Source organism: Myotis myotis, unplaced genomic scaffold (assembly GCF_014108235.1).
Source record: "Myotis myotis isolate mMyoMyo1 unplaced genomic scaffold, mMyoMyo1.p scaffold_m19_p_20, whole genome shotgun sequence".
In the NCBI taxonomy this organism is placed as follows: domain Eukaryota; kingdom Metazoa; phylum Chordata; class Mammalia; order Chiroptera; family Vespertilionidae; genus Myotis; species Myotis myotis.
In genome coordinates, this window is record NW_023416325.1 from 10,746,368 (window position 1) to 10,773,958 (window position 27,591).

At 49.0% G+C, this 27,591-nt stretch overlaps 3 protein-coding genes across 15 annotated transcripts in view; 1 reads left to right on the forward strand and 2 right to left on the reverse strand.

Moving 5' to 3' along the window:
• Positions 1–1,124: 1,124 nt before the first annotated feature.
• On the reverse strand, positions 1,125–9,786 carry FOXRED1 (FAD dependent oxidoreductase domain containing 1). Of its 6 annotated transcripts, XM_036354252.1 has the most exons (13): positions 9,647–9,786; positions 7,134–7,354; positions 6,141–6,251; positions 5,773–5,891; positions 5,235–5,330; positions 4,626–4,720; positions 4,248–4,349; positions 3,132–3,208; positions 2,808–2,968; positions 2,322–2,451; positions 2,009–2,113; positions 1,558–1,816; positions 1,125–1,440 (listed from the first exon to the last, which is right to left on the reverse strand). In XM_036354252.1, exons 1-12 carry the CDS (start codon positions 9,729–9,731, stop codon positions 1,562–1,564), a joined length of 1,557 nt encoding a protein of 518 aa, XP_036210145.1. In that variant the 5' UTR covers positions 9,732–9,786; the 3' UTR covers positions 1,125–1,440; positions 1,558–1,561. The 6 variants fall into 6 exon arrangements, with proteins under 6 accessions (XP_036210145.1, XP_036210144.1, XP_036210146.1 ...); XM_036354251.1 differs by having other exon boundaries at positions 1,125–1,816; XM_036354253.1 differs by lacking the exon at positions 5,235–5,330 and having other exon boundaries at positions 1,125–1,816.
• Positions 9,787–9,996: 210 nt separating this feature from the next.
• SRPRA (SRP receptor subunit alpha) lies at positions 9,997–16,127 on the forward strand. Its single transcript, XM_036354250.1, has 14 exons — positions 9,997–10,235; positions 10,856–10,939; positions 11,223–11,386; positions 11,573–11,733; positions 11,979–12,129; positions 12,255–12,408; positions 12,820–12,911; positions 13,016–13,134; positions 13,269–13,355; positions 13,659–13,831; positions 13,917–14,130; positions 14,536–14,699; positions 14,781–14,879; positions 15,036–16,127. The coding sequence occupies exons 1-14, from the start codon at positions 10,119–10,121 to the stop codon at positions 15,162–15,164; spliced, it is 1,908 nt and encodes a 635-aa protein (XP_036210143.1). The 5' UTR covers positions 9,997–10,118; the 3' UTR covers positions 15,165–16,127.
• A 250-nt stretch (positions 16,128–16,377) lies between these two features.
• Positions 16,378–27,591, reverse strand: part of FAM118B (family with sequence similarity 118 member B) — a 37,191-nt gene continuing 25,977 nt past the window's right edge. For 4 of the 8 annotated variants that reach the window (XM_036354261.1, XM_036354262.1, XM_036354263.1 and 1 more), the window contains 5 exons: positions 26,442–26,669; positions 24,460–24,588; positions 22,528–22,813; positions 17,236–17,295; positions 16,378–16,913 (listed from right to left, as the gene is read on the reverse strand). In XM_036354261.1, the coding sequence (XP_036210154.1) occupies positions 16,900–16,913; positions 17,236–17,295; positions 22,528–22,813; positions 24,460–24,588; positions 26,442–26,669 (717 nt within the window). In that variant the 3' untranslated portion in view covers positions 16,378–16,899. The remainder of the gene's footprint in view (positions 16,914–17,235; positions 17,296–22,527; positions 22,814–24,459; positions 24,589–26,441; positions 26,670–27,591) is intronic. The other 4 variants (XM_036354264.1, XM_036354260.1, XM_036354266.1 and 1 more) reach the window with 4 other exon arrangements.

Below are 27,591 nucleotides of genomic sequence, written 5' to 3' on the forward strand. Positions count from 1 at the left end.
CTAGCCCTGGAATCTTGCTAATTCTTGGGCCCAGGCCTCTGTATATGGTTTTCCATCAGCCTGGAACCAACCCCCTTCCCACTCCCCCCTGCATTCACTTTGTGAAGCTGCTCAACTTTTAGGTTTGCCTGCTGGTGTATCTCAAATAGGTAGCCCTAGACCAGTGATGGTGAACCTTTTGAGCTCGGCGTGTCAGCATTCTGAAAAACCCTAACTTAACTCTGGTGCCGTGTCACATATAGAAATTTTTTGATCTTTGCAACCATAGTAAAACAAAGACATATTTTTGATATTTATTTTATATATTTAAATGCCATTTAACAAAGAAAAATCAACCAAAAAAATGAGTTCACGTGTCACCTCTGACACGCGTGTCATAGGTTCACCATCACTGCCCTAGACCCAGCCAACAGTTGGAGCGGAATAAATACCGCAGAGGAATGAACACGTCCCTTCCCTCTACAACCACACCCCTGCAGGAAGGTGGGAAAAGGAGGCACTAGCTTGCCAAGGAGGATTTAAGAATGCTCCTGGGGCCCTAGCTGGTTTGGCTCAGTGGCTAGAGCAGCCGTGGGCAAACTACAGCCCGCGGGCTGGATCTGGCCCGTTTGAAATGAATAAAACTAAAAAAAAAAAAAAAAAAGACCGTACCCTTTTATGTAATGATGCTTACTTTGAATTTATATTAGTTCACACAAACACTCCATCCATGCTTTTGTTCCGGCCCTCCGGTCCAGTTTAAGAACCCATTGTGGCTCTCGAGTCAAAAAGTTTGCCCACCCCTGGGCTAGAGCATCGGCCTGCGAATTGAAGCATTCCGGTTTGATTCTGGTCACCGGCACATACCTCGATTGCAGGCTCCTCCCCCTCAGGGCCCTGGTCCGGGTGTGTGCAGGAGGCAACCAATTGATGTGTTTCTCTCACATTGATATTTCTGTCTGTCTTTCTCTCTCTTCCACTATGTCTAAAAAGCAATGGGAAAATATCCTCGGGTGAGGATTTTAAAAAAAGAACACTCCTGGGAAGACGGGGAGGCTGTGCTTCTTCCAACCTGTGGTCAAAGGCTAGCGGGCACTTCAAAGGCACCTGCCATGGGGTAAAGAGAGGAAGGGACAGAAAACTGACAGGAAGGAGTTCATCACATTTATTGATTGATAATAAATTGGGGCCAGCTGCACCGGAATGCTCCCTGCCTGGGCTCTGCGAAGAGGGGAAGTGGTGATCTTTCTGGTTGGTGCCAGGAGGGAGCCAGCCCTGGGCCTGGTGCTCAGGACCACTGAGGCGTGCTGTCCAGCTGGATCGCCTTGGTGGGCAGCATCAGCCTGGGCCAGGGATCAGTCCCAGGGTCCTGCTCCCTCATTCTGTCAGCCTGGGCCTCAGGCGCAGAACCTCAGAGCCTGCAGCCTGCCCACCTGCCCAGCCACATGGGGACAGAATCACCTGAGTGAGAGGAGGATGGAGGAGCTCTTGGCATGATGCTGGGGAGGAGGACGTGAACATGGGCCAGGATGTGACCAGGGGTGACAGATGGGGAAGTGGGGCCAGCGAAGAGCTTACAGGCTCAAATGATGTTGCGCTCTTCGACCTTCTCTCCCAAGTAAAAGCGGCTGAAGAGGAGGGAGCTCAGGTCGATGGTCTGGAACTGGCCCTTTAGCACCATCTCGGCCACAGCTCGGCCCACGGCGGGGGCCTGCTGGAGCCCATGGCCACTGAAGCCTGTGGCAAAGTACATGTTGACGACCAGGGGGTGGGGGCCCACCACGCCGTTCTGGTCAAAGGTGTTGTAGTCGTAATAGCCGGCCCAAGCGCTCCGAACCTGCAGGTGCACAAGACGTTGGGGTTCTCTGGAAGGCCGCCAGGGCAGCCACCCGCCACCTGGTCAGGCCTCAGCACCCTCCACCACTGCCAAAGGGGTTGACAGCATGGGTCCTTAGACCCGCAGAGCCCTTAGCAGTTGTGAGGTAGACAGATGGGCCCGAGATGCTCCAATGTCATGTCTCCCAGTTACCTTCAGGCTCTGAAAAGCTGGTACTCGGTGGGCCAAATGGGGCCACACCTTGTCCTGGAAGAAATCATGGTCCACTTCCAGGTTCCCCGGGTCTGGTTCCTCCTCCTGGGGTGAGAGGTGGGGACACAAGGACAGAGCCAGAGCTCACTGACCTCTTTAGTCAACCCCCTAGGTGGGTGGGGGATGGGGACGAGATCCCAATCGAAACCTGAAAGCGCTGCCACATCAGTAACAGCACTGGCCCTCCCCAGAGCCTGACGCTTTAATGACCACCGGGCTATCCCCTCCCAAGCACCGACCCCATTTAGCTCACCTCGGTGGGGCTGCAGCCACCCAAGTAGTTGTGGCCTAATCCTTCCCGGCGGAAATAGGCTCCACTGGTGTCTGCCATGAACGGAGTCTCCAGGCCTGGTCCCTCGGGGCAGTGCCAGAAGTACACGTACCTGCCATATAACCAGGTGGGTTAGGAAGTGGCGGGAATAGCAACTCTTCCCTCCTCCCACTGAACAACCGTTTTTTCTTTTTTTAAAATTTATTTTTATTGACTTCAGAGAGGGAGGGGGAGGGAAAGAGATGGAAACATCAATGAGAGAATCATTGACAGGCTGCCTCCTACACACCCCACCCTGGGGATCGAACCCGAAACCCGGGCATGTGCCCTGATCAGGAATCGAACCGTGACCTCCTGGTTCATAGGTTGACACTCAACCACTGAACCACGCTGGCCAGGTTTAATAACCTTTTATATTGTTTCTCTCCTCCTCTCACCAACCTCCTCAGCTGCCCTGGGGGAAGTCACCTTTTCCTCGGCTCCACAGGTAGCTTGGTGCCCTCCAGGGTGCCAGGTGGCCCCTTCCCAATACCAGCCAGCTCTGCTACTTGCCCAGACCAGGCCCCGGCGGCATTGATCACGAGCGCACATTCCACAGGCTGGTATTCCAGGCTGTGGTCCATCTTCACCTGCAGGCACAGAGGGGGAGGGAGGCAGGGCCTGGCCCATACGCTGGCCACCATGAGAGGAAATTTTCTTCCTGGAAGTGGGTAGAAGTTCCAAGTGACAGCCATTACTGTTCTCCTCCCTCCCTCCGCACTGGTGAGGAAGTTACGCAGGCTGGGAACTTACATGGACTTCATGGATCCTCTTCAAAGTCATCTCTTTCCCACCGCTGGTCTGCATGCGGCTAGATGATGTGCTGAAACCTGCAGGAGAAAGAAAATGAAAGAAGCCCTCGAGGCCTTGGAGAGGAAGGAGATGGGGGGTCCCGGTGTCCTAGGGAAAGGAACTGGAAGGCTGGACGCTTTCCCAGACCCTGCAGCCAACAGGGTAACGGGGATGAACTTGGCCGCACTCAGGGCAGGAGAGCACTGAAACCTTCTAGCCCAGTGATGGCGAATCTATGACACACGTGTCAGAGGTGACACGCGAACTCATTTTTTTGGTTGATTTTTGTTAAATGGCATTTAAATATATAAAATAAATATCAAAAATATAAGTCTTTGTTTTACTATGGTTGCAAAGATCAAAAAATTTCTATATGTGACACGGCACCAGAGTTAAGTTAGGGTTTTTCAAAATGCTGACACGCCGAGCTCAAAAGGTTGGCCATCACTGTTCTAGCCAATCACGAGGCGGAAACAGCCTAGTCAGCAGCTGGAGTCAGGATGCCCAGGGCCAGCCCTCAGGGGAGAAGCCCCTTCCCCCACCAACCCTTGTGAGTGAAGATAAGACATGGTCTAGGCCAGGGGTGGGCAAACTTTTTGACTCTAGGGCCACAATGGGTTCTTAAACTGGACCGGAGGGCCGGAACAAAAGCATGGATGGAGTGTTTGTGTGAACTAATATAAATTCAAAGTAAACATCATTACATAAAAGGGTACGGTCTTTTTTTTTTTTTTAGTTTTATTCATTTCAAACTGGCCGTAGTTTGCTCACGGCTGGTCTAGGCTCTATCAAACTACATCGGGAAGGCCGGGGAGGGCTCGGGGGCAGGAGGGGGCGGTTAGAGATCAACCGAAGGACTTGTATGCATGCATATAAGCATAACCAATGGACATAAGACACTGGGGGGTAGGGGAGGCCAGGGGATTGTCAAGGGCGGGGAAAAAAAAAGGAGACATATGTAATACTCTTTGTAATACTTTAAGCAATAAAACAATTAAAAAAAAAAAAAAGACACAGTCTAGGCCTGCGCCCTGGATGGCAAAGGATATGAGCAGTGGGCAAGGGGGGCAGACTCACGTGTCACCTCTCCCTGGCAGAAAAAGACCCCCAGGGACTGGATCTTTCGCCGAAGCCCCTGGAGCAGACACCAGGGGTCAAACCAACCTTCACCCTCCAACCCTGTGAGGGAAAAAGAGGAGGATGAAGAGGGACGAGAGCCCTCCTCTCCTTTTGTTTCCTGCACCCCCCTACTCTTCTTTGGGCTCATACGCTGGGGAAAGTCAAGCTGACCCACTGCACCGAGTCAAATCCTGCGGAAGAACAGAGCTGGCATGGCCTGGGGTGGGGGGGGCCTGCTGGCCAGAGGGAGGCGCTGCTCAGTGACGCGGCTGCAGGGTGCTGGGGCTTCCCACCCGAGGTGCCCACAGCCCGATGCCCTCTGGGAACACGCCTCACCGTAAGACGCCAAGGCCACTCCGTCCGTGTTAATCCAGGGAAACTTGTTCTGCAGCTGCTCCGGGGACATCAGACACACTTTGGCTCCTTCCTGCCTGAGAGAAACACGTGTGCCTGTGTGTGTGTGTGAGTGAGGATGAGCGTGCAGAGGGAGCAGGACGGACCCAGCTTCACAAGCGGGGATTCGGCCTCATTCATGCCCCTTCTCTGTCCTTGCTGAATGGATGGGGGACAAGCCTCCTCGGCTCTCCAGCATCTGACCCCTTCTTCCTTTCCCACACCCTAGTGTCCGTTGGCTGCACAGCCTGAATCCCGTCATCCTCTAACTACTTCATGTCCTTTCACAACAGGGTGAGTCGCTGTTCCCTCCGCTCTACCTGGGACAGCCTCCTGCCCACCTCCTGGGACAATCGCACCCACTAGCACAGCCACCTCCTCTGGGATTCTGTTCCTTGAGCACCCAAAGGCTGCAACACGGTGCTCAAAGAACACACCCCTAAGCCAGAATGCCTGGTTTCACTCCCAGCCACCACTTCGATTTCCCCACATGTAAAATAGGGATGTTCTGATCAAATTGAGCTATTATCTGTGAAGCAGTTAGGACATTACCTGATGTCACGTGTGAGACTTGGAGACCTGTCTGTTGCCGATTCCTGCTCTTGACTGACCATGGTTATCACAGAGGGCAGGGCTGCCATATCCGGCCTGCGGGTTATTTCTGTACATGAGCCACACTCATGCGTGTGTTTTTTTTTAGCGCTGCTTTTGTGCTTCGATTGCAAGTTGAGTGATGGCAATAGAGACTGTATGGCCAGCAAAGCCTAAAATACTTACTATCTGGCTCTTACAGGAAATGCCTGCAGATTCCTGGGCCCCTCCCTAGAGACTCTGATTTATCAGGTCTGGGGTGTGTCCTAGGTGGTTCTTATCTGGCAATGCAGGGCCCACCAGCAGCACTTTGTCCGCATCTGTATCACAGCCCTAGCACAGGGCCTTGAAGTTCTGCATGTGCCTGCCTTTCCCAACTGAGTTCCCAAGGGGCGGCGGGCCTGACTCATCAGCTCCGTCGTCCCAGCCTGGATTTGGCTTAGGGCTTACTGCCTGCACGTGGCTGCGAGGCGACTCCGAGGCCGTGCCCGGCACCCACCTCTGCACTTTCACGTTGTTCTCCATGATTGCAGCGCCCTTTTCTGAGGCCAGCAAAAGGTACCCTGAGGGGTTGAACTGGACGTCCAGGGGAGGGTCATCGACTACCGCCAGGTACTCCTATGTGCAAAGAAAGCTCCTCAGAGAAGCTGGTTTAGAGAAGGGATGGAGAGCGCTCCTGGCTCCTCACTTACAACCTCGGGGCTCAGGGTCCTCACCCAGACATAAGCCTCCTCTAGGCACCACACTGGGAAGAAAACCAGGGCTCCGATTCCTACTTGCCCGACTGCTCCTGCTTCTTGTTTGCCCTCCTCTCTCTGGGCTAAAGGAGGGGACACCACCCCAACCCCCAAATCTCACTGCACGTACATTGATGTTCCGTAGAAAGTCCACTGAAAAGAGGGAGAGCTGGATGTTCTCAGGCAGCGAGAACTGCTGGCGGATCCCGCCCACGGAAAGCCCGGTAGAGGCCCGGGAATACTGTGGGAAGACAAGGGAGGCTGAGGTGGAGCAGCGCCCTGCTACACAGGAGCAGAGACTGTCATGGGTTCTGTGAGCCATGAACCTTAAGTTAAAGGGGAGTTCTTCTTGCAGGTTTAGGATCTAAGAAGAGCTGCATGGATAAACCCATATGCAAGTCACCCAGCAGCCCAGAGAGGACAATGGTCAAGTCCTCATTAGCAGATGTGCACAGCAAACAGAGTCAGTCATCAACCAAGGCCCGGGCACAGTCGTACAAAATGGCCTGGAAGTCCATGGGCAGGACTTTTGATCTTCTAATTGGGATACGGCCAAAGCAGCAAGATTCGTGCTGGAACCTCGCTGGGTTGGCTCAGTGGATAGAGCGTTGGCCTGCCGACTGAAAGGTCCCGGGTTCGATTCTGGTCAAGGGCACATGCCCAGGTTGCGGGCTCAACCCTCAGTGGGGGGCGAGCAGGAGGCAGCCGATGAGTGATTCTCTCTCATTGATGTTCCTCTCTCCCTTCCTCTCTGAAATCAATAAAAATATATTTAAAAAAAAAAAAAAAGATTCGTGGCTGGCTGGCAGTGGTAACAGGAACACCTAAGTGTAAAACCTGAGGCGTGATGGAACCTAAAAAGGGGGCTGAGATAGTTGTACTAATTATAACTTGAACACAGGCTCTCGTGGCCAGACCTGTGAGATCTCAAAGGATGCGACACTGAAATGCGCTTTCAAAGGCAAAAACCTATTGCCAAGGCCCCTAGCTGGAAGGAGGATGAACCTGGGACTAATTCTCCACAAGGTCCAAAGCTCAGTCCCCGCCCTGCAGACTCCCGAGAGTCCTTAGTAAAATCCGAGTCCAAGCCCCACTCATGACTCTGCCCTACCCCAGACCTCACCGTGTGGTCCCGATCCACCACCAGCACCCTGATGGCACCTCGGGGCTTCTCCAACCTCTTCAGCCAATAGGCCACGGACAGGCCAAGCACCCCACCCCCCACAATCACGACATCCGAGTGTTCAGGGGGCAGGTGGCTGGTGTCATACAGTGGATCCCAGGCCCCTCCAGGAAGAGCCGACTGGATCTTCTTCTTAATTTCAGACACCTTTTCAGTCCAGTCTGTGGGAGGCAGTTATGGTCACAGAGAGCCATTCATTTCCTTTGCAGGTGGTAGGGGGTTGGGAGATGGGCACAGGAAAAGGTGGGCTAACTTGACACTGAGTTGGCAGTCCCCACCGTCAGCCCCTCCCGTAAGGTCCACGTGCAGCCAGCAGTATGCCACAGCCTTGCTATAGGTTCTGCGTGCCATCAGCCTCTCTTCCTTTTCATGCATCATGCCCTGCTCCAGATTCCACCTCCTAAGATAAACAGGCTATACTCTCTCCCTAGGATAGGTGACTTACACGTATATGTCTCCTGTGCACACCTATCTTTCTGGTGAGCCTGAGGCTCATATACTCAACTGCGTTATCATCGCCACTTGGATGTCCCAGGCTCCTGGACCAAGAGCACACTCCAAGCTGCAACCACTGAAGCATGGCACCTCTGAGTGGCACCTTACCCTGCATATCCGTCACCACCAGCAGACTTAAATTCATGTTCTATATGTTACAAAGTTCCGATGACTTTGCCTCCTAAACATCTCCCCAATCTGTCCCCTTTTTTTTCTATCTCTGCCACCATTGCCCTAGACTGAACCACCACCATCTCTCACTTAGACTAATGCAAAGGCCTCCTGTTTCCACTAATTCCCCTCTTGTCACCCTCCCCCAGTTCTTTTCTACATCGTAGCCTGACTGACCTTGTCTGAACACGAATTGAATCACACCCCCTCTTGCTTAAAACCCTCCAATGGCTTTCCATTGCTCTAAGGATAAAAGTCCAGAATCCATAAACATCCCCAGGGAGACAACGCACAATCTGGCTCCTGCTCGCCTTGTCCTTCTCCTCTCCCCGCACTACCAGCCCGCTTCCTTGATGACACCTTACTTCCTCCCATCACAGGGAACCTACACAAGTGCTCTCTCTGTTTTGAAACTCTGGGTCCACTTTGCCGAGTTAACTCTGCTCCCCTTAGGTCTCAGCTCAGTTAACATATTCTCAGGGAAGCCTTTTCTGACCCCCTAGACCAGCGAGCTGTCGCCAACCGATGGTCCGTGGACCACTGGTGGTCCGTGAGGTCCGAAAGGTTGGCGACCGCCGCCCTAGACTATGTTGAATTCTCCTGCCACATTATCTCACAGCCCTGTGAACCTCTTATGCAGCACGCAACACATTTGCAACTTTGAGTTTATTAGAGATAGCTTCATATTGTGCTATGTGTACCTTCTTCACCACCCAATCTCCAGCCTAGCAGAGTACCTGGCACATCCTAAGTGCTCAATAAATATCTTGAGTAAATGAACCCTTTGTCATGAACACCTAACCCACAAATCTCCAAGTCTTCTCACTGTTTCCAATACAACGTTCAGCGGCATTAGAATCTTTCTTTGATCTGGGCTTCCCTTCCCACACATTCCCTATTAGTACTCAAACTGTTTAGATGGCTTTGGCTAGTTCCTTGCACGGGAATAATATTTTTCTCCTCCTAACCTTTGCCCAGTTTTCCAGCACCTGGAACACACACCTTCCCAGAACCAGTAACCATCCTTCAGGGCCTATCTCGGTAGCCATCTGCTCCATGTAGGTCTACCATGACACTAGCTGGAGACGACCCGGTCTTGGTCTAGAACAGTGGTTCTCAACCTTCCTAATGCCGCGACCCTTTAATACAGTTCCTCATGTTGTGGTGACCCCCAACCATAAAATTATTTTCGTTGCTACTTCATAACTGTTATGTTGCTACTGTTATGAATCGTCATGTAAATATCTGATATGTAGGATGTATTTTCATGGTTACAAATTGAACATAATTAAAGCATGGTGATGAATCACAAAAACAATATGTGATTATAGATGTGTTTTTCGATGGTCTTAGGCGACCTGTGAAAGGGTCGTTCGACACCCAAAGGGGTTGAGAACCGCTGGTCTAGAAAGCCTCCCCTCTCTGGCTGCACTTCAGGCACCCCCAGGACACATAGTGAATCCTCTTCTTCCCTCTCGCACGGGCCGCAGCACTAAGCACCGCATGCAGCACGCGCGCAGGACTTAGTGCACAGTCGTGCAGCCGTGGCTCAGCCTGGTCTATGCCGGTGTTGAGCTGAGGTCTACGATCTGTCACCCGAGAAGGGCAACCCGGGGACCCGTACACCTGTCCTGGCCTCACAAGCTCCAGGGGGCAAGCTTAGCCCCTTCTCACAGCTGACCCACTGTCTTCCCCGCCTGAGCCGGGGTCCAAAGTCCTGAAGGTCACACAGCCGGAGACTGGGGGTACCCCGGAACCACGACACCCTCCGGTGTCCTCAACTTTACCCGGAGTCGAGCCTCCACTGCGTGTGCTTAGCCCCCGGCCCACACAGCCTCGACCTGCCAAGAGCCATAGCGCCCCTCGAAACATGGTCCTGGCGAGCGCGGCCACTGAGCGCGACCCTCAAACCTGGCACCGCCCCCAAGACGTCATTGCTCCGCGCCGCCGGCCATTCAGACGAGCTCACCCATTGGCCAGCGGCCCCCTTGGGCCCCGCCTCCCCGCGCTATAGGCCTCCAGGCTCCTCGTGACCTCCCAAGAGCCCCGCCCAGCCCCGCCACAGGCCAGGCTGCTTACGTCATCGCTGCGCGCCCTCCAGCGCGGGCGGGTGGGGATCCCCGAGCTCTGAGCGGAAGTGCGGCCGAGCTGGTTTCCGGGGCCGCTGGTGTGACGTGTCCCGCGCTTGGCGCAGCAGGAAGTCGGGGCGATCGTGGCCTCAGCTCCCGGCACCGGCCGGGCTCCTTTCCCGCTGCCGCCATGCTCGACTTCTTCACCATTTTCTCGAAGGGCGGGCTCGTGCTCTGGTGCTTCCAGGGCGTGAGCGACTCCTGCACCGGGCCCGTCAACGCGTTGATTCGCTCCGTGCTGCTGCAGGTACCGCCCCCGCGGGGTCAGGACTCCGGGTTCGTTCCCCCCCACCACCCCCCGATCCGACCCATAGTCTCCCTCGACCGGCCCCGCGCCTCGCTCCCGCCCTGTCCGCCCCGGGACTGGCCGCTCGCCGGTAGCCGGGGCTCCACTTCTTTCTCCCGCCCGCGGCGGACCGTCCTGCAACTTTGCGGCGCGCCCTCCCCCTGCGCTTTCGGGGACCCCAGCTGGATTAGGCGCCTCTTCAGACTAACCATCGTTCCCTCCGTTCGCTCCTGGCAGCTTGGTTTTCTCTTGTTCCGAAGGATGGGTGAGATGAGGGATGGAAAGACACCTTTAAGTCTGTAGACAGTGTACACCTGCTAGTAGACCTGTTTCTATGACGACTACTTCCGTCGGGCTCCCAGGTGTCGTGTCACTGTCTCACTCTCCCCCCACCCCCACCCCACGGTACCTCCTTTTCTCCCCGGTGGGATGTCACGGGCGGTGCCCCAGCATCCTCGTGTCCTGGGACAGCTCTGACACTGGGGGGAATGCTCGGTTCTTTCCCAAAGGTGGTCGTTGAGGGGCCCGAGACTGGGTTTTCTGGGGAATAGTCTGAACTCGGAGACATCCTCTCTTTCCAGGAAAGGGGCGGCAACAACTCCTTCACCCATGAAGCCCTCACGCTCAAGTATAAACTGGACAACCAGTTTGAGCTGGTGTTTGTGGTGAGTGGTGGCATCTCGGAGGGCCCGGTGCATTCTCAACACAGCCCTGACTATTGAGAGAAGGGAACCCCGGTGCACAGCAGATGGTGTTATATGAGAAGACAGAGAGGGAGGGGGGGAGGGAAGAGACTCTGGGGCTCAGTCCGGGAGCTTGGCTGCCCCTCGGGTCAGGGACACCTGCCAGGCGGCTTAGCCAATCTGGAGGCCCGGGCTGACTTGGCGTCCCTCCGCTCCGGGATGGCCTGTAAGTGGATCTGCTGGCTCTGCTTCTTCCCCGAAACAGGTTGGTTTTCAGAAGATCCTAACGCTGACGTATGTCGACAAGTTGATAGATGACGTGCACCGGCTCTTTCGGGACAAGTACCGCACGGAGATCCAACAGCAAAGCGCTCTAAGTCTGTTGAATGGCACTTTCGATTTCCAGAATGACTTTCTGCGGCTCCTCCGGTGAGAGGCCTTCCCCCGCCCCCAGAATCCATTTCCATGGCTTGCGGAGCTCCCTCCCTTCCCGAGGCCGGATCAGGGGCAGCCGAGTGTTCATTGGAAGATGCTTCCGGATGTGCTGCCCCGTCCTCAATGATCCTCGGTGTGAGGACCCTTTCTCTGGACCTGAGCCGTTCTCTCTCGCTTTAGCGAAGCGGAGGAGAGCAGTAAGGTCCGGGCTCCAACCACCATGAAGAAATTTGAAGATTCTGAAAAGGCCAAGAAACCTGTGAGATCCATGATTGAGACCCGGGGTGAAAAGCCCAAGGAAAAAGCAAAGAATAAAAAAAACAAGGGGTCCAAGAAGGAAGGTTGGTGTGCGCTCCTTGGACACATGGGGCATGAAACGTTAACGTGGCCCTAAGTACTGAAGTGGTCCCCCGTCCTCTGTCATTGCCCGTCTCCCTCACTCTAATGCCCCCCGCCCTCGCTGTCCTTCCCAGTCCTTGTGAGCCCCAGAATGTTTGCTCCTAGTTTTTTGTTTAAGGAAATTCCCCCCTATTGTCTATTTTGTTGGAATCTGGTCCTTTTTCTCCAGTGAGTTTTCTCCTAACAGGTTTTGATGTCCCCTTGACTGCCAGCAAAACGGCCCCTGCAGAAAAGTCAGTGGGGGCTGACAATGGGGTAGAACTTTCCAAAGAGGAGCTGATCCGGAGGAAGCGAGAGGAGTTCATTCAGAAACATGGGAAGGCTGCAGACAAGTCCAGGTGAGCATTCTGACCTTTGCCATAATCTAGCTGTGTTGGGGGCAAGGGCGTTTTTGTCTCTGGATTTTGGAGGGATGTTTCCTCTCCTGCTTCTCCACCATAACCCTGTGCCGTAACCCTTTCAGCAAGTCCACGAAGTCAGATGCTCCAAAGGAGAAGGGCAAAAAGGCGCCGCGAGTGTGGGCGCTGGGTGGCTGTGCTAACAAGGAAGACCTGGATTATAGCGCTCCTACCACCAATGGGGCCCCAGAGGTTGCCCCGCCTGAGGACATCAACTTGGTGAGAGCCATCGGGGGCCTGAGTGAAGGTTACCATTTAACGGAATGGGAGGGCCCGGCCGGTGTGGCTCAGTGGTTGAGCGGTTTGATTCCCAGTCAGGGCATGTGCCTGGGTTGTAGGCTCGATCCCCATAGGGAGTGTGCAGGAGGCAGCCGATTGATGATGTTCCTCACTCATTGATGTTTCCATTTTCCTATCCCTCTCTCTTCCTCTAAAATAAAAGTTTAGAAAAATAAGTAAATCGGAAGTAGAGAGGAGGGGGCAGTACCTTGGATTTCTTTGAGTGAGGAGGTGAGTCTCTCCCCAAATCCGAGAGACTGAGCAGTGTAGACAGGGTGAATCCTGGGCTTTTCCCCTTCAGAACCTTTAGAATTCCTAATCCTCTCTCCTTCCTTTCCCCAAACCCTGCAGATTCGAGGGACTGGGCCTGGGGGGCAGCTTCAGGATCTGGACTGCAGCAGCTCCGATGATGAAGGGGCTGCTCAAAACCCTACCAAACCTAGGTAGGGAATTTCAGGGGGTGCAGGGTGTGTGTGGCTCCACAGCGGATGAGGTTTGACTCCTGCCCACTGGCTTTGTGTGTACCCGTAATCTCCTGTGCCTGCAGTGCTGCCAAGGGGACTCTGGGTGGCATGTTTGGGATGCTGAAGGGCCTTGTGGGTTCCAAGAGCTTGAGTCGTGAAGACATGGAATCTGTGCTGGACAAGATGCGTGATCATCTCATTGGTAAGTTCTAGGAACAGGCGGGCTTGTGTTTATGGGGTAGGGATGGTGGAGGGTAGAACCATCTAGTTTTCCTAGCTATACCGTAAGAGTTGGTGACCTGACTTGACACTCACACACCGTTCCCCTCTCCTCAGCTAAGAATGTCGCAGCAGACATTGCAGTCCAACTCTGTGAATCCGTGGCCAACAAGTTGGAAGGGAAGGTGATGGGGACATTCAGCAGTAAGTATCGGCCTCAACCAGTGTGCGCAAGGCATTATGCATACCAGTGCGTTGGCCTCCGTGACTTTTGGCAAATCTCTGAAGCTCTAAACCTCTATTACATGACTTAGACTTTAAGAGTTACTAAGAGGTTTAAATGAGTTAATACTTGGGAAGTGTTTATTCGGACAGTAGCAGATGTGTGGATTCCTGGGGCAGGATCCTAGTAGCATCCAGATCCTAGTTCCCTTAGCGCAGAAAGGTGTTGGGCGATCTTGGAGTACATCCTTGGGATTCATGGGTGTGCTGCCTCCTCCCTTTCAGCGGTGACTTCCACAGTAAAGCAAGCTCTGCAAGAGTCCCTGGTACAGATCCTGCAGCCACAGCGTCGTGTGGACATGCTCCGGGACATCATGGATGCCCAGCGTCATCAGCGCCCTTACGTGGTCACCTTCTGTGGGGTTAATGGAGTGGGGAAGTCCACCAATCTTGCCAAGGTCAGTGCAGTTCCCATCTGTCTGACCTTTCTTCACTATCTCAGCAACTGTGGTTCTAGGTGACAGTCTGCTTTGCCTCTTGCAGATTTCCTTCTGGCTGCTAGAGAATGGCTTCAGTGTCCTCATCGCCGCCTGTGACACATTTCGTGCCGGGGCTGTGGAGCAGCTGCGCACACACACACGCCGCTTGAGTGCCCTACACCCCCCGGAGAGTCACGGTGGCCGCACCATGGTGCAGTTGTTTGAGAAGGGCTACGGCAAAGATGCTGCCGGCATCGCCATGGAAGCTATTGCCTTTGGTACGGTGCACGGAAAGTGTGGGAGCTGGTCTGGGCCCCTTTCCTTGGGCTCCTTTAAAATACCCTGAGGATCAGGGTCACCCGACTACCAACTTATGCTCAGTAACAAGTCAGGGCTTGTGACTTGCCATGCTCCGCTTTGGGTAATGGGTGTAGTTGCAACCGAAGCTGGTATGGCCCAACCCAAGAAACCTCTAATTGGTCACCTTTGTGGCACTGCCATCCTTTTCCTGACTATGCGCGGAGGGCCAAGTACAGATTTTTTTCTCACTACCTTGTAACCAGATCCAGAGCCCGAGAAAGGAAACAGACCTTTCACATAGCCAGGCTAGGACTTCCTGAGAGGACGCTGGAAATAAGTGTGACAACCCAGGAGTTCTGAGCTGACCACTTTTCTCTCTGTAGCACGGAACCAGGGCTTTGATGTCGTGCTGGTGGACACAGCTGGTCGCATGCAAGACAATGCCCCCCTGATGACTGCCCTGGCCAAGCTCATTACTGTCAACACCCCTGACTTGGTGCTGTTTGTGGGCGAGGCCTTAGTAGGCAACGAGGCCGTGGATCAGCTGGTGAGGGCGTGGTTCTCTTTCCAGCCTCAGATTTAGGTGGAAAGGTGCATTTTACACTTACATGCCGTTTCTCCTTTCCAGGTCAAGTTCAACAGAGCCTTGGCTGACCATTCTATGGCTCAAACCCCTCGGCTCATTGATGGCATTGTCCTTACCAAATTTGATACCATTGACGACAAGGTAAATATGAATGACACAGGACATAGGGGGACTGGGAGGGCAGGGGGTGGTGCTCTGTCACAAGGTAGCTGAGGCTGCATTAGCTCAAAGCTTCCTGTTACTCTGGGTACAAAGAAGGGTCCTTGAGTTGACTGGGTACCCCTTTTTCCTCTTCAGGTGGGAGCTGCTATTTCTATGACCTACATCACAAGCAAACCCATCGTGTTTGTGGGCACTGGCCAGACCTACTGTGACCTACGCAGTCTCAACGCCAAGGCTGTGGTGGCTGCCCTCATGAAGGCTTAACATGCTCTTGCCCAAAACCAAATCACCGCTTCCCCCAAAGCCCCTGTTCCTGGATCAAGAATGTGCATTAGAGTGTGAGCAACTTGTCTTCAGTGTAGTGCAGAGGCAGAGTGCGGGCAGGCCCTGGCGTGCAGCTCCTCTAGCCCACTCCCTGTTCAATCTAGCCTCCGTCTACAAGGAGGGCCTAATCATGTTCCAGTCACTGCCCACACCACCCCCGCCCACCACCACTGTGGTTCTACCCTTCCTGCCCATCACTCTGCCTATGTTCTCGGTCTCATTACAGCTTTGACCAATGGTCAGGAGATCCAACACCAGAACTTGGCTAGTTAGTGTTGTCATGGGGACATCTGAGCATCATAAGCAGTTTGAAGCTCCACTAGATTAAGAGACTTCCAGAACCAGCTCTGGGTCTTGAGTGGCACCTCTCCCTAGGCTACACAGCTTTCAGGTCCCAGAGCCTGGGTGACACCCACCAACCACACTGTGGCATTGTATAGCCTGTCCTTAATTGCTGCTAATTCTGATGATCCCATCCCGTTGTTTCCTCAAAGTGTTGGCTAAGGCCAGAGGGATTTGTTACAATGAGCAAAAGGTGAGTCCCCCTTCCCTCATCCCTCAGAAAAGGGGGCGAGCTGCAGTATTGCTTTGGGCTTCTCAGCCTTCCAGCTCTTCCCCAGGCCCAGAACCCAGGTGTAAGCTTTGCATGTTCCCCTTCCTGGGAGGAAACTGCCTGTCAGGAGGTATCACGGTGCCCCTCCCCCTTCTTCACCCGAGGGACCCTCGCTCCGCCTCCTCTCTACAGTGCCTGGTAGACAAGTGCTACATCAAATACAAACCTCTTGTTGAGACTTGTCCTGTAGCTTGTATTACAGACGTGCTTAGTGCAATAAGGTGAAGGCTGTCTGCCCAGAGAAATGCATAATTTATATATAAGAAAATAAATTTCATAAGTAAATCGCCTTTTCGTCTCGAAGTTACTTTATATAGGATTCAAAGCTACAATCCCACGTCACGCTAACTAGTGTTTATGTACGGGAAGCCGTGGGAATGGATGCGCTGAGGAATCTGGGAAATGGCTCTCCTGAGGAAGATCCCTCCCCCAGAAAGGAACAGGTCTTGAAAATTAAATTGAGTGACAAAAAGTAGGCTTGTCAGGACCTTTGCAGGTTAATTTTCAAAAGTGACTGAAAGTAGAACCAGGGCCCTGGGAAGTAAATGAACAAGCTTTTAATACAGCTCAGGTATGTAAAATACTGTACACTGTAAGAGATCTAGAAAACTAGAGCTTCAAGTCTTAGAAAAAGCCATTAAGCTTAAGTGAAAAACCAAGTCTAGAGTACAAAATTGCCGTGGCCACGGTGAATCCACGGCATCCACAGCCCGAGTCCATGCAGGGCAGCAGCCTGCGCAGGGGGCACCACCCCGATTTGTGTAGACACAGGCATGTCCAGCCCAGTGGTGGGTGGGGAGCTGCACTGGGTCCCATTGTCACTTGGGTATTTTCAAACTGGAACAGGCCATATAAGACCAAGAACTGGAGAACAACAAAACAAAAGACCAGTCGGCACGAAGGATTAAGGTGGGAAGTTCGCCACCACTCTACGTAGCCCCAGCCTTCAACTTCTGGGTTTTGGTTCTTTCCGGAGTTGTGTTGGGTTCTTGTAAGTTTACTGTTAAACTGTCCATGGTAGGGCCTTACAGCTTGGTCTAATGTCGGTGACTTCTGTAGCCCTCATGTACTGAGGTCTGTGGAGAGAAAAGGGAGAGAATAAACGGGAGGTTCATAAACAGGTTCACACATCTAAAGCTGCAGGTGCTGAAGTCCAGCTTAACCTGCAGAAGACAAGACATAAGACACAGGCATCTTGTAACAGACTTGGTAGGAAAATAATCTTATGTAATACTATATGTAATACTTTAAACAATAATTTAAAAAATAAAATTAAAAAAAAGAAAAATAATCTTTCTCAGGTAGCAGCAGCAAGTCATTACTCCCCAAGGTCTTAACTAGGTCTTAGGAACATTTTCTGTTGACAAATAGGCAGATAGTAAACAGGAAACAGTATACCTCTTATTTCACTGTGCGCTGCAGATGAACCATTTAGGTGACCTTCTCTCATCACACCTGCTGAACAGAGTGAACATCAATGTCAGCTGTTAGATTAAAAAGCCAAAACAATGGCTCGAAAACCAACCAACCATCCAGAGGGAGATGAAAGCATGTTCTAAAGCAGCGGTTCTCAACCTGTGGGTCGCGACCCCTTTGGCGGTCGAACGACCCTTTCACAGGGGTCGCCTAAGACCATCCTGCATATCAGATATTTACATTACGATTCATAACAGCAACATTACAGTTATGAAGTAGCAATGAAAATAATTTTATGGTTGGGTCACAACATGAGGAACTGTATTTAAAGGGCCAGAAGGTTGAGAACCACTGTATCTAAAGGATGGCATTATTTAGTAATGAACACATACCTAGTACAGCAGGAGACTAGGAGGCGGGGAGAATAAACTAGGTTAGTCTCCAAATGGTGGTGTTAAGTAACGGAAACAGTAAGGCCGGAGTGTGCGCACTGACATTGCTTGTAAACAAAACGTTTACATGGGCAAAGTGTGCCTGCCGTCCCTAACTAGTGTAGAAGGCCAATTTGGGGGGGGGGGGGGTCTGACCAGGGGTGGGGAGCAGCATGCAAATAAGCAAATTCAACCAAGTAGAAGAGTGCAAAGTAGCAGATACTCCCACAGTATAAACTGGGTTAGATCTGCGCTGTCTAATATGATGCCATTAGCCGCACGTGGCTGAATTTCACATTAAAAATTCTGTTCCTCTGTCACACTAACCACATTTCAAATATTCAACAGCCACATGTCACTTGTGGTTATGGTACAGGACAGCAAAATGTATAGAATATTTCTAACATTGCAGAAGATCCTATTGGCCAGCACTGGGATAGAAAATGGTGTCGGAAAAAGTATAGAAGTAAACACATGGAAGAAAAGAATATGGGCAATTAGAGCACAAATAAGAGACAGCACTAAAACATACATGCTACTTCCCTCTTAGAAAACACTTGAGCAATATTTATCAATCTCTAAAATGTTCATGCCTTTTGGTCTAGTAATTACCCTGAGAACATAATTATCCTAAGGAAATTACTTGCAAAAGGAAAAACTGTATGGCAGTTCTTACAATAAAGAAAAAAATTAGAAGCTGCCTAATAGGAAAATAATTAGGTAAATTAACAGCTACACTGGGTTATAACACAGTCATTAAAGATAGTGGTTATGGCCCTGGCCAGTGTGGCTCTGTTGGTTGGGAATCACCCTGTGCATATACATGATCCCCAGTGGGGGGGGCGTGCAGGAGGCAGCAACTGATGTTTCTCTATCATCAATGTTTCCCTCTCCCTTTCTCAAATCAACAAAAAACTATTTTAAACAAAATAGTAGTTATGACAATGCATAAATAAGTGGGACAACAAATTGATGTTTCTAAAATAAATTTTTAAAAAATATTAAAATAGTGGTCATGAAAATGTTACATACAGTCCCTGACTATTTTAATTCTAGCTAGCATTTCTCCCGTGGCCTTCACACTTACAGTTCCTGCTATGGACATGCTAATTAGCTAGAGGAATTCTGCCAAGAACAGCCCCTTGTCAGAAGGCACCTTTCCAGAAAGAGGTGGGAAAATGTGTACAAAATAATGACTGCTTATCAAATTTTTACAGGAGCCTTAAGAGTGGACTCAGCCCTCCCTGGCCGGTTTGGCTCAGTGGATGGAGCGTCGGTCTGTGGACTGGGGGGTCCCAGGTTCTATTCCGGTCAAGGGCATGTACCTTGGTTGCGAGCACATCCCCAGTAAGAGGTGTACAGGAGGCGGCCGATAGGTGTTTCTCTCTCATCGATGTTTCTAACTCTCTATTCCTCTCCCTTCCTCTCTGTAAAAAATCAATAAAATATATTTTTAAAAAAAGAGTGGACTCAGATGGCAGGAGTGGGGTGGTGGTGGGGTGGGCGGTGTTCAATGGACCAAATAGGAACAAAGAGATACGGAGATTTCATGCTCTTCCTTGGATCCCTGTCCAATTAGCTGTCTAGGCTCCTCAGCTACCGCTTGCCTTGCCCCTCCTCCCTTCCATTGACCTAAAAGATGCCTGAATTCTGGGCTCTCTTAAAATGGATTTGCGGAAGCTATAAGATTATGTCTAACCCTAATCCCCCATCTTCTCAAGCTGGCATCTTCTTGATCAATAAACCTTTCCTTACTCCAAACTCTATGATGTTTTTGATTATTGGCCTTTGAAGCATCAGGCACACAAACCTTGAACCTGTAGCCTTTGTAGGAATTTATATGATATACCACTGAATAAAAAGTACCAAGACTGCCGAAACCGGTTTGGCTCAGTGGATAGAGCGTCAGCCTGCGGACTGAAAGGTCCCAGGTTCAATTCCGGTCAAGGGCATGTACCTGGGTTGCGGGCACATCCCCAGTGGGAGATGTGCAGGAGGCAGCTGGTCGATGTTTCTCTCTCATCGATGTTTCTAACTCTCTATCTCTCTCCCTTCCTCTCTGTAAAAAATCAATAAAATATATTAAAAAAAAAAAAAAGTACCAAGACTGTCTGTATACCTTTTTTACAACTATGAAAAACTGTTAATTGGAAATATACCCAAATAACTGCTTGTATGATGGTAATGAATTATGAAAGCATTATTTTCCTTTTCCTCCTTACTTGATTTTTCTGAAATAATGTACGAGATCTTACTCTGTTTTGAACCCAAGTAATTTTCACTATATAAAAGTGAGTACACAGCACAACGCCAGGTATGTAGCAAATGCTCAGTGTTAAACAAACCAACATCAGTACGCATCTACGGAAACTCAAAACATAACCAAGGATGACAGGTAAGTTTCACTTGTCTCGAAATGAAATAATATTTTTAACTCAAAACTGCTCTGCTGGATTTCAAATCACAAACTAACTTAGCCGACCATCCTAATAAAGCCCCCTCACCATATAGGAAAGCCTTGATTTTTAAAGATTCCAAATACATAACCAGTGCTAACTGGGGAAAGCGACTCTAGTGGTGTTGCTGGTGGAAGTGCGGTTTTTGCAGTGTCGTGAGAGAAAGCATTTTCGGGGATCCCCAAGAGAGGATGAGGTCTGGTGGGAAGATTTATTGGGTGAAAATAGAAGAGGCCTGGGTTCCTAATTTCCCATCTCTGTCCCTCCCACCATAGAAAATTGGCCACAAGTAGGGCCAATGTCTAGAGATCCTGTGCCACGGCAAAGCTAGTCCACCCAGCCTTTCCCACCACCGCCAGCTTAGCTTGTGTTCAGGGCTGCCATTGCTGCTGTGCTGCAGTATCCAGGCTCCCCGTGGAGCCTGTATTTGTAGCTAAGGCCACATGGTTACTATTGAGAGACAACGCTCCAACGAATGGGGCGAGCTCCGGTCAGTGGGCGAGAGAGAGAGAGAGAGACGGGGGTGGGGGGGTGGGGGGAGAACTCTGCTCCCCTGGGATTATAGCATCTGGGGCTTGGGAAGGACCAGGTGCTTTTTCAAAATAATTGACCAAGTTCCCAGTTTCCACAGGCCTCTGATGGGTCCACCCTCTAGCCACTGAGCCCTTTCCCAGGCTAGATTGACAGGCCTCTATGGCCAAGCACCTCTCTCTGAACCATTTTGACTTCTGTTGCACATGTACTTATCTCCCCTTGCTCTCCTCACACCCCAAAATCCCTACCGGTACCAGAAGGGGGAAGGGAGGGTGTTAATCCTTGGCGGAGCGATGCTGTGATCCCCTGGATTGGGTGAAACTAGCTTTCTGGTGAAACAAATAGGCGCATGCTCCCCAGCTGACCATGCTTCACAAGGTCTAATTCCCTTTGCATCCTCCTTATTAATAACTAGTTAACTACCTATGCTAACAGGACTCCTATGCAGCTAATAAAAACTTTATGCCACTTCAGAGATTTTTATTTAAAAAATTTTAGTGTAATAGTTACAGCTGTCCAGGAGGGGTTTGCTATTTTCAATTTTAGCATCTTCCCTGGGTAGAAGACCTCAGAATGTAGGCCACAATAAATATTATTTCTCATTACAAAGAATTCCACTCAAAGCAATCTGATTCAGGAGAAAACGCTGGGAATGATGATTTGATTTAGGAAAAGTTCCCTCTATATTAAATTTTCCGTACTTTATAGGCCCCCTCAGCAGCACTGAGATTGACAATGAAAATCCACATCAACATAAAACTTTTCAAGAACATATTCTACATATAACAGCAAAGTTTGTTTGGAACTGGGTAGTGAGTCAGAGTGGCCATACCCTGGGGCTTGGCTTCATTCAAAGTAAGGTTTTAAAAAGCAAACTTCCATTTAATTGATACCATAAAGTTTTGTATCTTGTAGGGTTATTGGGAACTTGCCTCGAGCCATTAATAAACAACCCTTTATCCCCATTTGGCTTTCTCATTAAAACTGGAGGTAAAATGTCAAGTGAGTGAGTGGTACCCCAATCTCTGACTTTAATACCATGTTAATTTCCAAAGACCATTTTAAGGTGTGCTTGTTTTTTTTTTTAAAGATAATGCATAATCACTGTAGAAAATGCTAAGAGAGAAACAAAATATCTTTTAAAAACCCGTAAGTCCAATAGCATAAACATAACCATAACTACAGTTAATTTAGTAACTATCATTGCAGATATTTCTCTATACATACACACAAACAAAAACAGAATCTCTATAATTTTGTATGAATGGGACTGACCATGGTGATTTTTCCTCCCTTCACTCACAATATTATGTCTGACATATTTTTGGACAATAAAAACATTTTCCCTTTTATAGCTTCATTGTATTTTATCAATTAAATAAATATTGGAGTATTTACATAATTCCCTATTAAGTGAAACATTTTAAGTTGCTTCCAATTTTTTCGTTTATACAAAACTAGTAACATTCCCACAAGTATATCTTTATGCAATTGCCCAATTATCTCTTTAGGTGAAATTTCTGGGTCAAAGGTTTTCAAAATTTTAACATATTCCAACATGAATATATTTCTTTCCTCACAGCTTAGCCAAAATTGAGTTACCATTCTTTTCTATTTTGAAATCTAAATTCTAATTGCACTTCACTGATAACTAATGAGGCTGAGTTCCTTCCTTCTTCCCACTTCTGCAATGGATTCGCCTTTGTGCATTTTTCTCCTATCCAAATGCCATTTTCATCCAACCTGAAGACCAAACATGCCCTCCCTCCTAATCTGGTTAGGGTGAGAGTCCTCATCTTGGCAATGACGTGGCCCATAACCAACACACACAAGGCCGAAGAGCTGCATCTTACCTGACCTACCCCGCGTGGATATCTCACAGGTCAGCCGCTTGAAGTACTCTGGAAGATCAGCATATTCATTTCCATAGGAGATGACCTTGATCCCTTTGTCCAGCATGTTTTCTCGAAGCTTCATGAACTCGTCTATATCTCCTTTCCGAACCAGCATGAAATGTTCTAAGTCAGATTTATGCTTGACAGCCTCCAGAAAAAGGGCTTGGAAAGTGGTGTCATCCACCGTCTGGCCGCAACCCAGGAAAAGAAATGACTTGTTTTCATAGAGTTTCTGAATCTCTCTCTTGCAGGAAAAGAAACAAAGTGACACGGTGAAGACACACACAAGGCGTGTCTGAGACACAAAAGCCACAGGCTCATCATCATTGCTCTTAACAGACTGTGGCCGCCACTGAACCAGGGTTAAGAGGGAGGATAAGCCCCTAAAGCTGATCTTGTTTGTGCCCTGACCGGGAATTGAACCAGTAACCTCTTGGTTCATGGGTTGATGCTCCACCACTGAGCCACACCAGCCGGGCTATCACTATAACTTCATTATTGGTCTAATATTGATCTGTACCAATATCAGACCTATGTCTATAATATTGTTGTCATAGGTGTTGTCCATAGGTTCTCTATTCAGGGTTTCTCGGGGTTACCACTGGTCTACTGACCTTGCAATTTATTTTTGAGATCTCTGTACCCAGAAGCCATAAGACCAACGAGTAGATCTTTAATATATCTTACTCTTTCCATTTTTTGGACTGTATTTGCCTTTTTTTGCCTTACAAAGGGAACCATGGACCACCAAAAAGATAATTTCATCACCAGATTTCCTCAATGCTTAGATCAATACATATCTATGTGTGTATGTATCTTCATATACACATATGTAAGTATAGAAACATTAGAAATGATTTTGCTTAAGTGATCACGCAATGTCAGCAATGAATGGAGTTCCAACAGATGCCAGGGAAAGACTATGTGGGGGAAAGGCTCTTATGCTTTAGAAAACATCACATTTTCTTGGTCTTTCTTTTGCTGCATCATGTAGATACGATGACTCTAAGTGACCCAGTCCTATCATACACTGTTTTCAGAACTGGGGGCCAGTGACTCACTCCCACATGTCATTGGTGAGGGAGACTTTTTGGTTTGAACATGCATGTGTGAGCAAGTCTAACACTTGCATCTTTAAAGATCAACAAAGATATTTTTTCGCAAAGAAGAAAACCTCTACTTTATCACCGAAAGTTTTTCAATTTTTTCCATTGAGCAGTAAGTTTGAATAAGTGTGGTAATTAATACAAATCCATCATCATTTACACAAAATTACTTTAGGATGTATATTCTAGTAGTGATTGATAAAAGCTACACCAGTTATTATTGGCATAGAGAGGGTTATTAATACTATAATAAACTGCACAATAAAAAGAGAGAATAATGTATTCTTCATATGTGAAGGTGATGGCAACCAGCTGTCTGTCCATCAAGAACAAGGGAGCCCAGCCAGCGTGGTTCAGAGGTTGAACATGGACCTATGAACCAGGAGGTCATTGTTCCATTCCCAGTTGGGACACATGCCAGGTTGTGGGCTCAATAACCAGTGTGGGGTGTGTAGGAGGCAGCTGTTCAATGATTCTTTCTCATCATTGATTTTTCTCTCTCTCCCCCTTCCTCTCTGAAATCAACAAAAAGAAAAACATAAATTGGAAAAAAAAAGAACAAAGGGAAAGCCTGTAGCTCGATACCTCGTGTACATTTTTTTTTTTTTTCGAGTACGTTTTTCAAGGTGGCACGCACACCCACAAGCTGAGGAGCACGGTAAAGAATGTTTGACCTTCCAACTTCGAATGAATGAAAAGAACACGTTAGCCCTTGAAGACCAATGGTACCCTTAGAGGTTTCCAGGAAGGCTTTCCCAAGACCAGCGAGATCAGCAGCACTCACCATAACTTCAGTGTTCCTGAGCACGTTCTGGTACCCAGCGGGATGAAGGACAATGCCACTAGGGTTGGTGTAGACCCCATGGATGTGTAGCACGCTCAGCTTCCGCTTCTCCTGAGCCCACTCGAGGACCTGCACAACACAAAGCAAGCTCAACCAGGCGGGGAGGCTGAACACTCGCTTCAAGGTCACAGCAGGCAAGACGACTAGGCTTCTGACTTTCTTTTGTTAATTTTTAAACTGATTTTTAGAGAGCAAGGAAGGGAAGGAGGGTGACAGAGAGAGCGAGAGAAGAAGCAGCAATTTGTTGTGCCACTTATTTACGCAGTCATTGGTTGATTCTTGTGTCGGGGATGATGCTCTAACCAAATGAGCTAACTGGCCAGGGCTGGGGTGTGTCCCTTCTTAAATAGGACAGTCAGAGAAGACCTCTCAGAGGAGCTGCTATTTGAGACTTAATAGGTGAAGAAGGAACTGGCCACACAGAGTCTAAGAGTAGCGGGTGGAAACACTCCAGCCAGAGGAAATGAGTCTTCATGGCACCATGTCCCTAAGTGATTTCCTTTTAAAACCTGGCTTCGAGGTCAGCAAAGTTACAGAGTAGCACCACAGCTGCTCCTCTGGCAGAGGCAGTACTGAGGCAATGAAGCCAGTGGGTGAATCTCTCATCTATTCAAACTACTTAGTGGGGTTCTAGGCTGGACACAGAGGCAGGCTCCTGGGAAAACAAAACTACAGAGCAGGACAAATGAGACCAGGTGGCTGTTTGTAACCTGTTTTGTTTTATTTTTTTCTCACTTATTATGTCTCTGACATCTTTATGGCAATGGAAACATTTTGCCTTTTATGGCTTCATTGAATTTCACCAATTAACTATACGTTGGTACAGCTATAGAATGTCCTATTGATGCTAGATTTCAAATTACAAACTCAGGTGACCATTCTAATAGCCTCATCTCGTTAGCTGGCACAGATCAACATCTATAATTGACTATTATTAAGTAGATAGCTTAGGTATAGTATGGGCTACAATAAAAAAGTCCGCTGAGGTTTCCACTGAACATTAACCTCAACCCAGCATTCACTTGGCCTGGAAGATGGTCTGCCAGATGTCCGAAAGTAGTTTTCATTCATTTTCAGATGGAGCTTGCACACACAATATATACTAAGAGAAAAGTCTTTTTTTGTGAATCCTCACCTGAGAATATTTTTCCCATTGTTTTTCAGAGTGAATAGAAGGGAGGGAGGGAGGGCAGAGAGGGGAAAGGAAGAGGGAGGAAGGGGGGAAGAGAGAGAGAGAGAGAGAGAGAGAGAGAGAGAGAAGGAAACATTAATGTGACAAAGACACATCGACTGGTTGCCTCCCACATGTGTCCCAACAGGGAGTGGGGAGCGAATCCACAACTGAGGTACATCCCCTCTACTGGGAATCAAACCCAGGCCGCTTTGCATGCAGGCCACTTAGCAACACTGGCTAGGACAAAGAGAGAATTCTAAATAAATATTACAACCACCTGACATTATCAGATATTAAAGAGATCTAACAGTTCAAATGACTTCCTATGTTCTAGCTTTAAAATTGGGTGAAATTGTCAAAACTCACAGAACTGAGCACTTTTAAGGTCTGTGCCTTTTATGTATATTGATTTTTATCTCAAAAAAAAATCTCCGGCCCTGACCGGTTTGGCTCAGTGGATAGAGCTCGGCCTGCAGACTGAAGGGTCCCAGGTTCGATTCCAGTCAAGGGCATGTACCTTGGTCGCAGGCACATCCCCAGTAGGGGGTGTGCAGGAGGCAGCTGATCAATGTTTCTAACTCTCTATCCCTCTCCCTTCCTCTGTAAAAAATCAATAAAATATTTTTCTTTTAAAATCTTCGCAGGAAGGAGCAGCTTCCTTTCTACACAAATACCAGCACTACCCAACCTCCCAACGAAAACAGGTTCTCTCCACTAGCCTGAGGCAGGCTCATGCTTTACTTTTTACCTTTTTTTCATCAGTGAGGTCAAGGGATTCAAGCTGTTTGCCCTGGTCTGCTGCGTACAGTTCCAGGAGGTTGTCGAAATTTGTAGTCAATACCAGGGCCCCGTTCTCCATCAGGTGGAGAACTGACTGAAGTAGCTGTTTTCCAGAGTCTTCAATCTTTGACTCCAAGTCATCGAATACTTCATATAAACAGTCCTTAAAAAACGTGGATCGAACATTACTAGTACGCTGGAGAGGGATTTGAAAGAGAAAAAAATTAATGCTAGGTGTTTTCTTAGATCACTTGCCTTAATAACAATAATAGCAATTTTTTAAAATATACTTTGTACTTAAAATAAGGGTAACATTGTCTACCTCCCAGGGCTTTAGGGAAAACAGGAGGATGCACGCCAAGTGCTTAGCACAGTGGTTCCCAACCTTTTTTTGGCCACGCCCCACCTAAGTATCTAAAATCCTGGTGCCCCCCCCCCCCCGCCCCCGTGACATATAATTCTTCTTATTCAAAAAGTAAACTCCTATTCACATGGAGGAAGTCTAAAAGGCCATTAACTTGGTCTAAACAACTTCCAAAGAACATAGCATCCTTGAAAGAGAAAAACAAAAGAATGAAAGGACAGTTGAAGTACTGAGGAAGAAATCACTAAGAAATTGTTAAAAAATAATATGAAGTGATATGAAAAAACAGCAAGTGAAGTTTTAAAACATATAATAGAGAACTGAAATGCATAAATATGTCACTATATATTTATGTACTGTATATGAGTCCCCTAGAACCATTAGTAATGCAAAAAATTCACTGTTCATAACTCATTCTCAAATTGCCCCCCTTAAAAATCAAATTACCCCCTGGTGGGGCGCGTGCCCCACGTTTGGAACCACTGGCTTAGATGATGCCTGGCGAGCAGCAAGGGATCAGCACTCTCACATCACATGCAAACATCACAGCTTTGCTAACAGCACTCTGACAGAATGGAGAGTATGGACTGCCAGGATAAAGGAATGCTGGGGGCAAAGCATGTTGCCAATTACCCTCCAATTTGGCCTCAGGCAAGGAGACGAGTGCTTTCGTAAACTTTAACGAGGGAATAACTAATAAAAGGCACCTAATGTGGGTTAGCATCTCTTTTTCTAATCCGAGGTGCTTTTTACA

Excerpts from the sequence above, each read along its gene's own strand:
- SRPRA (XM_036354250.1), top strand. The coding sequence starts at position 10,119 with ATGCTCGACTTCTTCACCATTTTCTCGAAGGGCGGGCTCGTGCTCTGG. Across the intron at positions 10,236-10,855 it reads TTCGCTCCGTGCTGCTGCAG|GAAAGGGGCGGCAACAACTC; the intron begins GTACCGCCCCCG and ends CTCTCTTTCCAG. Across the intron at positions 14,880-15,035 it reads TTGATACCATTGACGACAAG|GTGGGAGCTGCTATTTCTAT; the intron begins GTAAATATGAAT and ends TTTCCTCTTCAG.
- FOXRED1 (XM_036354252.1), bottom strand. The coding sequence starts at position 9,731 with ATGTTTCGAGGGGCGCTATGGCTCTTGGCAGGTCGAGGCTGTGTGGGC. Across the intron at positions 5,892-6,140 it reads ACTTTCTACGGAACATCAAT|GAGTACCTGGCGGTAGTCGA; the intron begins GTACGTGCAGTG and ends CTTTGCACATAG. Across the intron at positions 2,114-2,321 it reads GTGGCTGCAGCCCCACCGAG|GAGGAGGAACCAGACCCGGG; the intron begins GTGAGCTAAATG and ends CTCTCACCCCAG.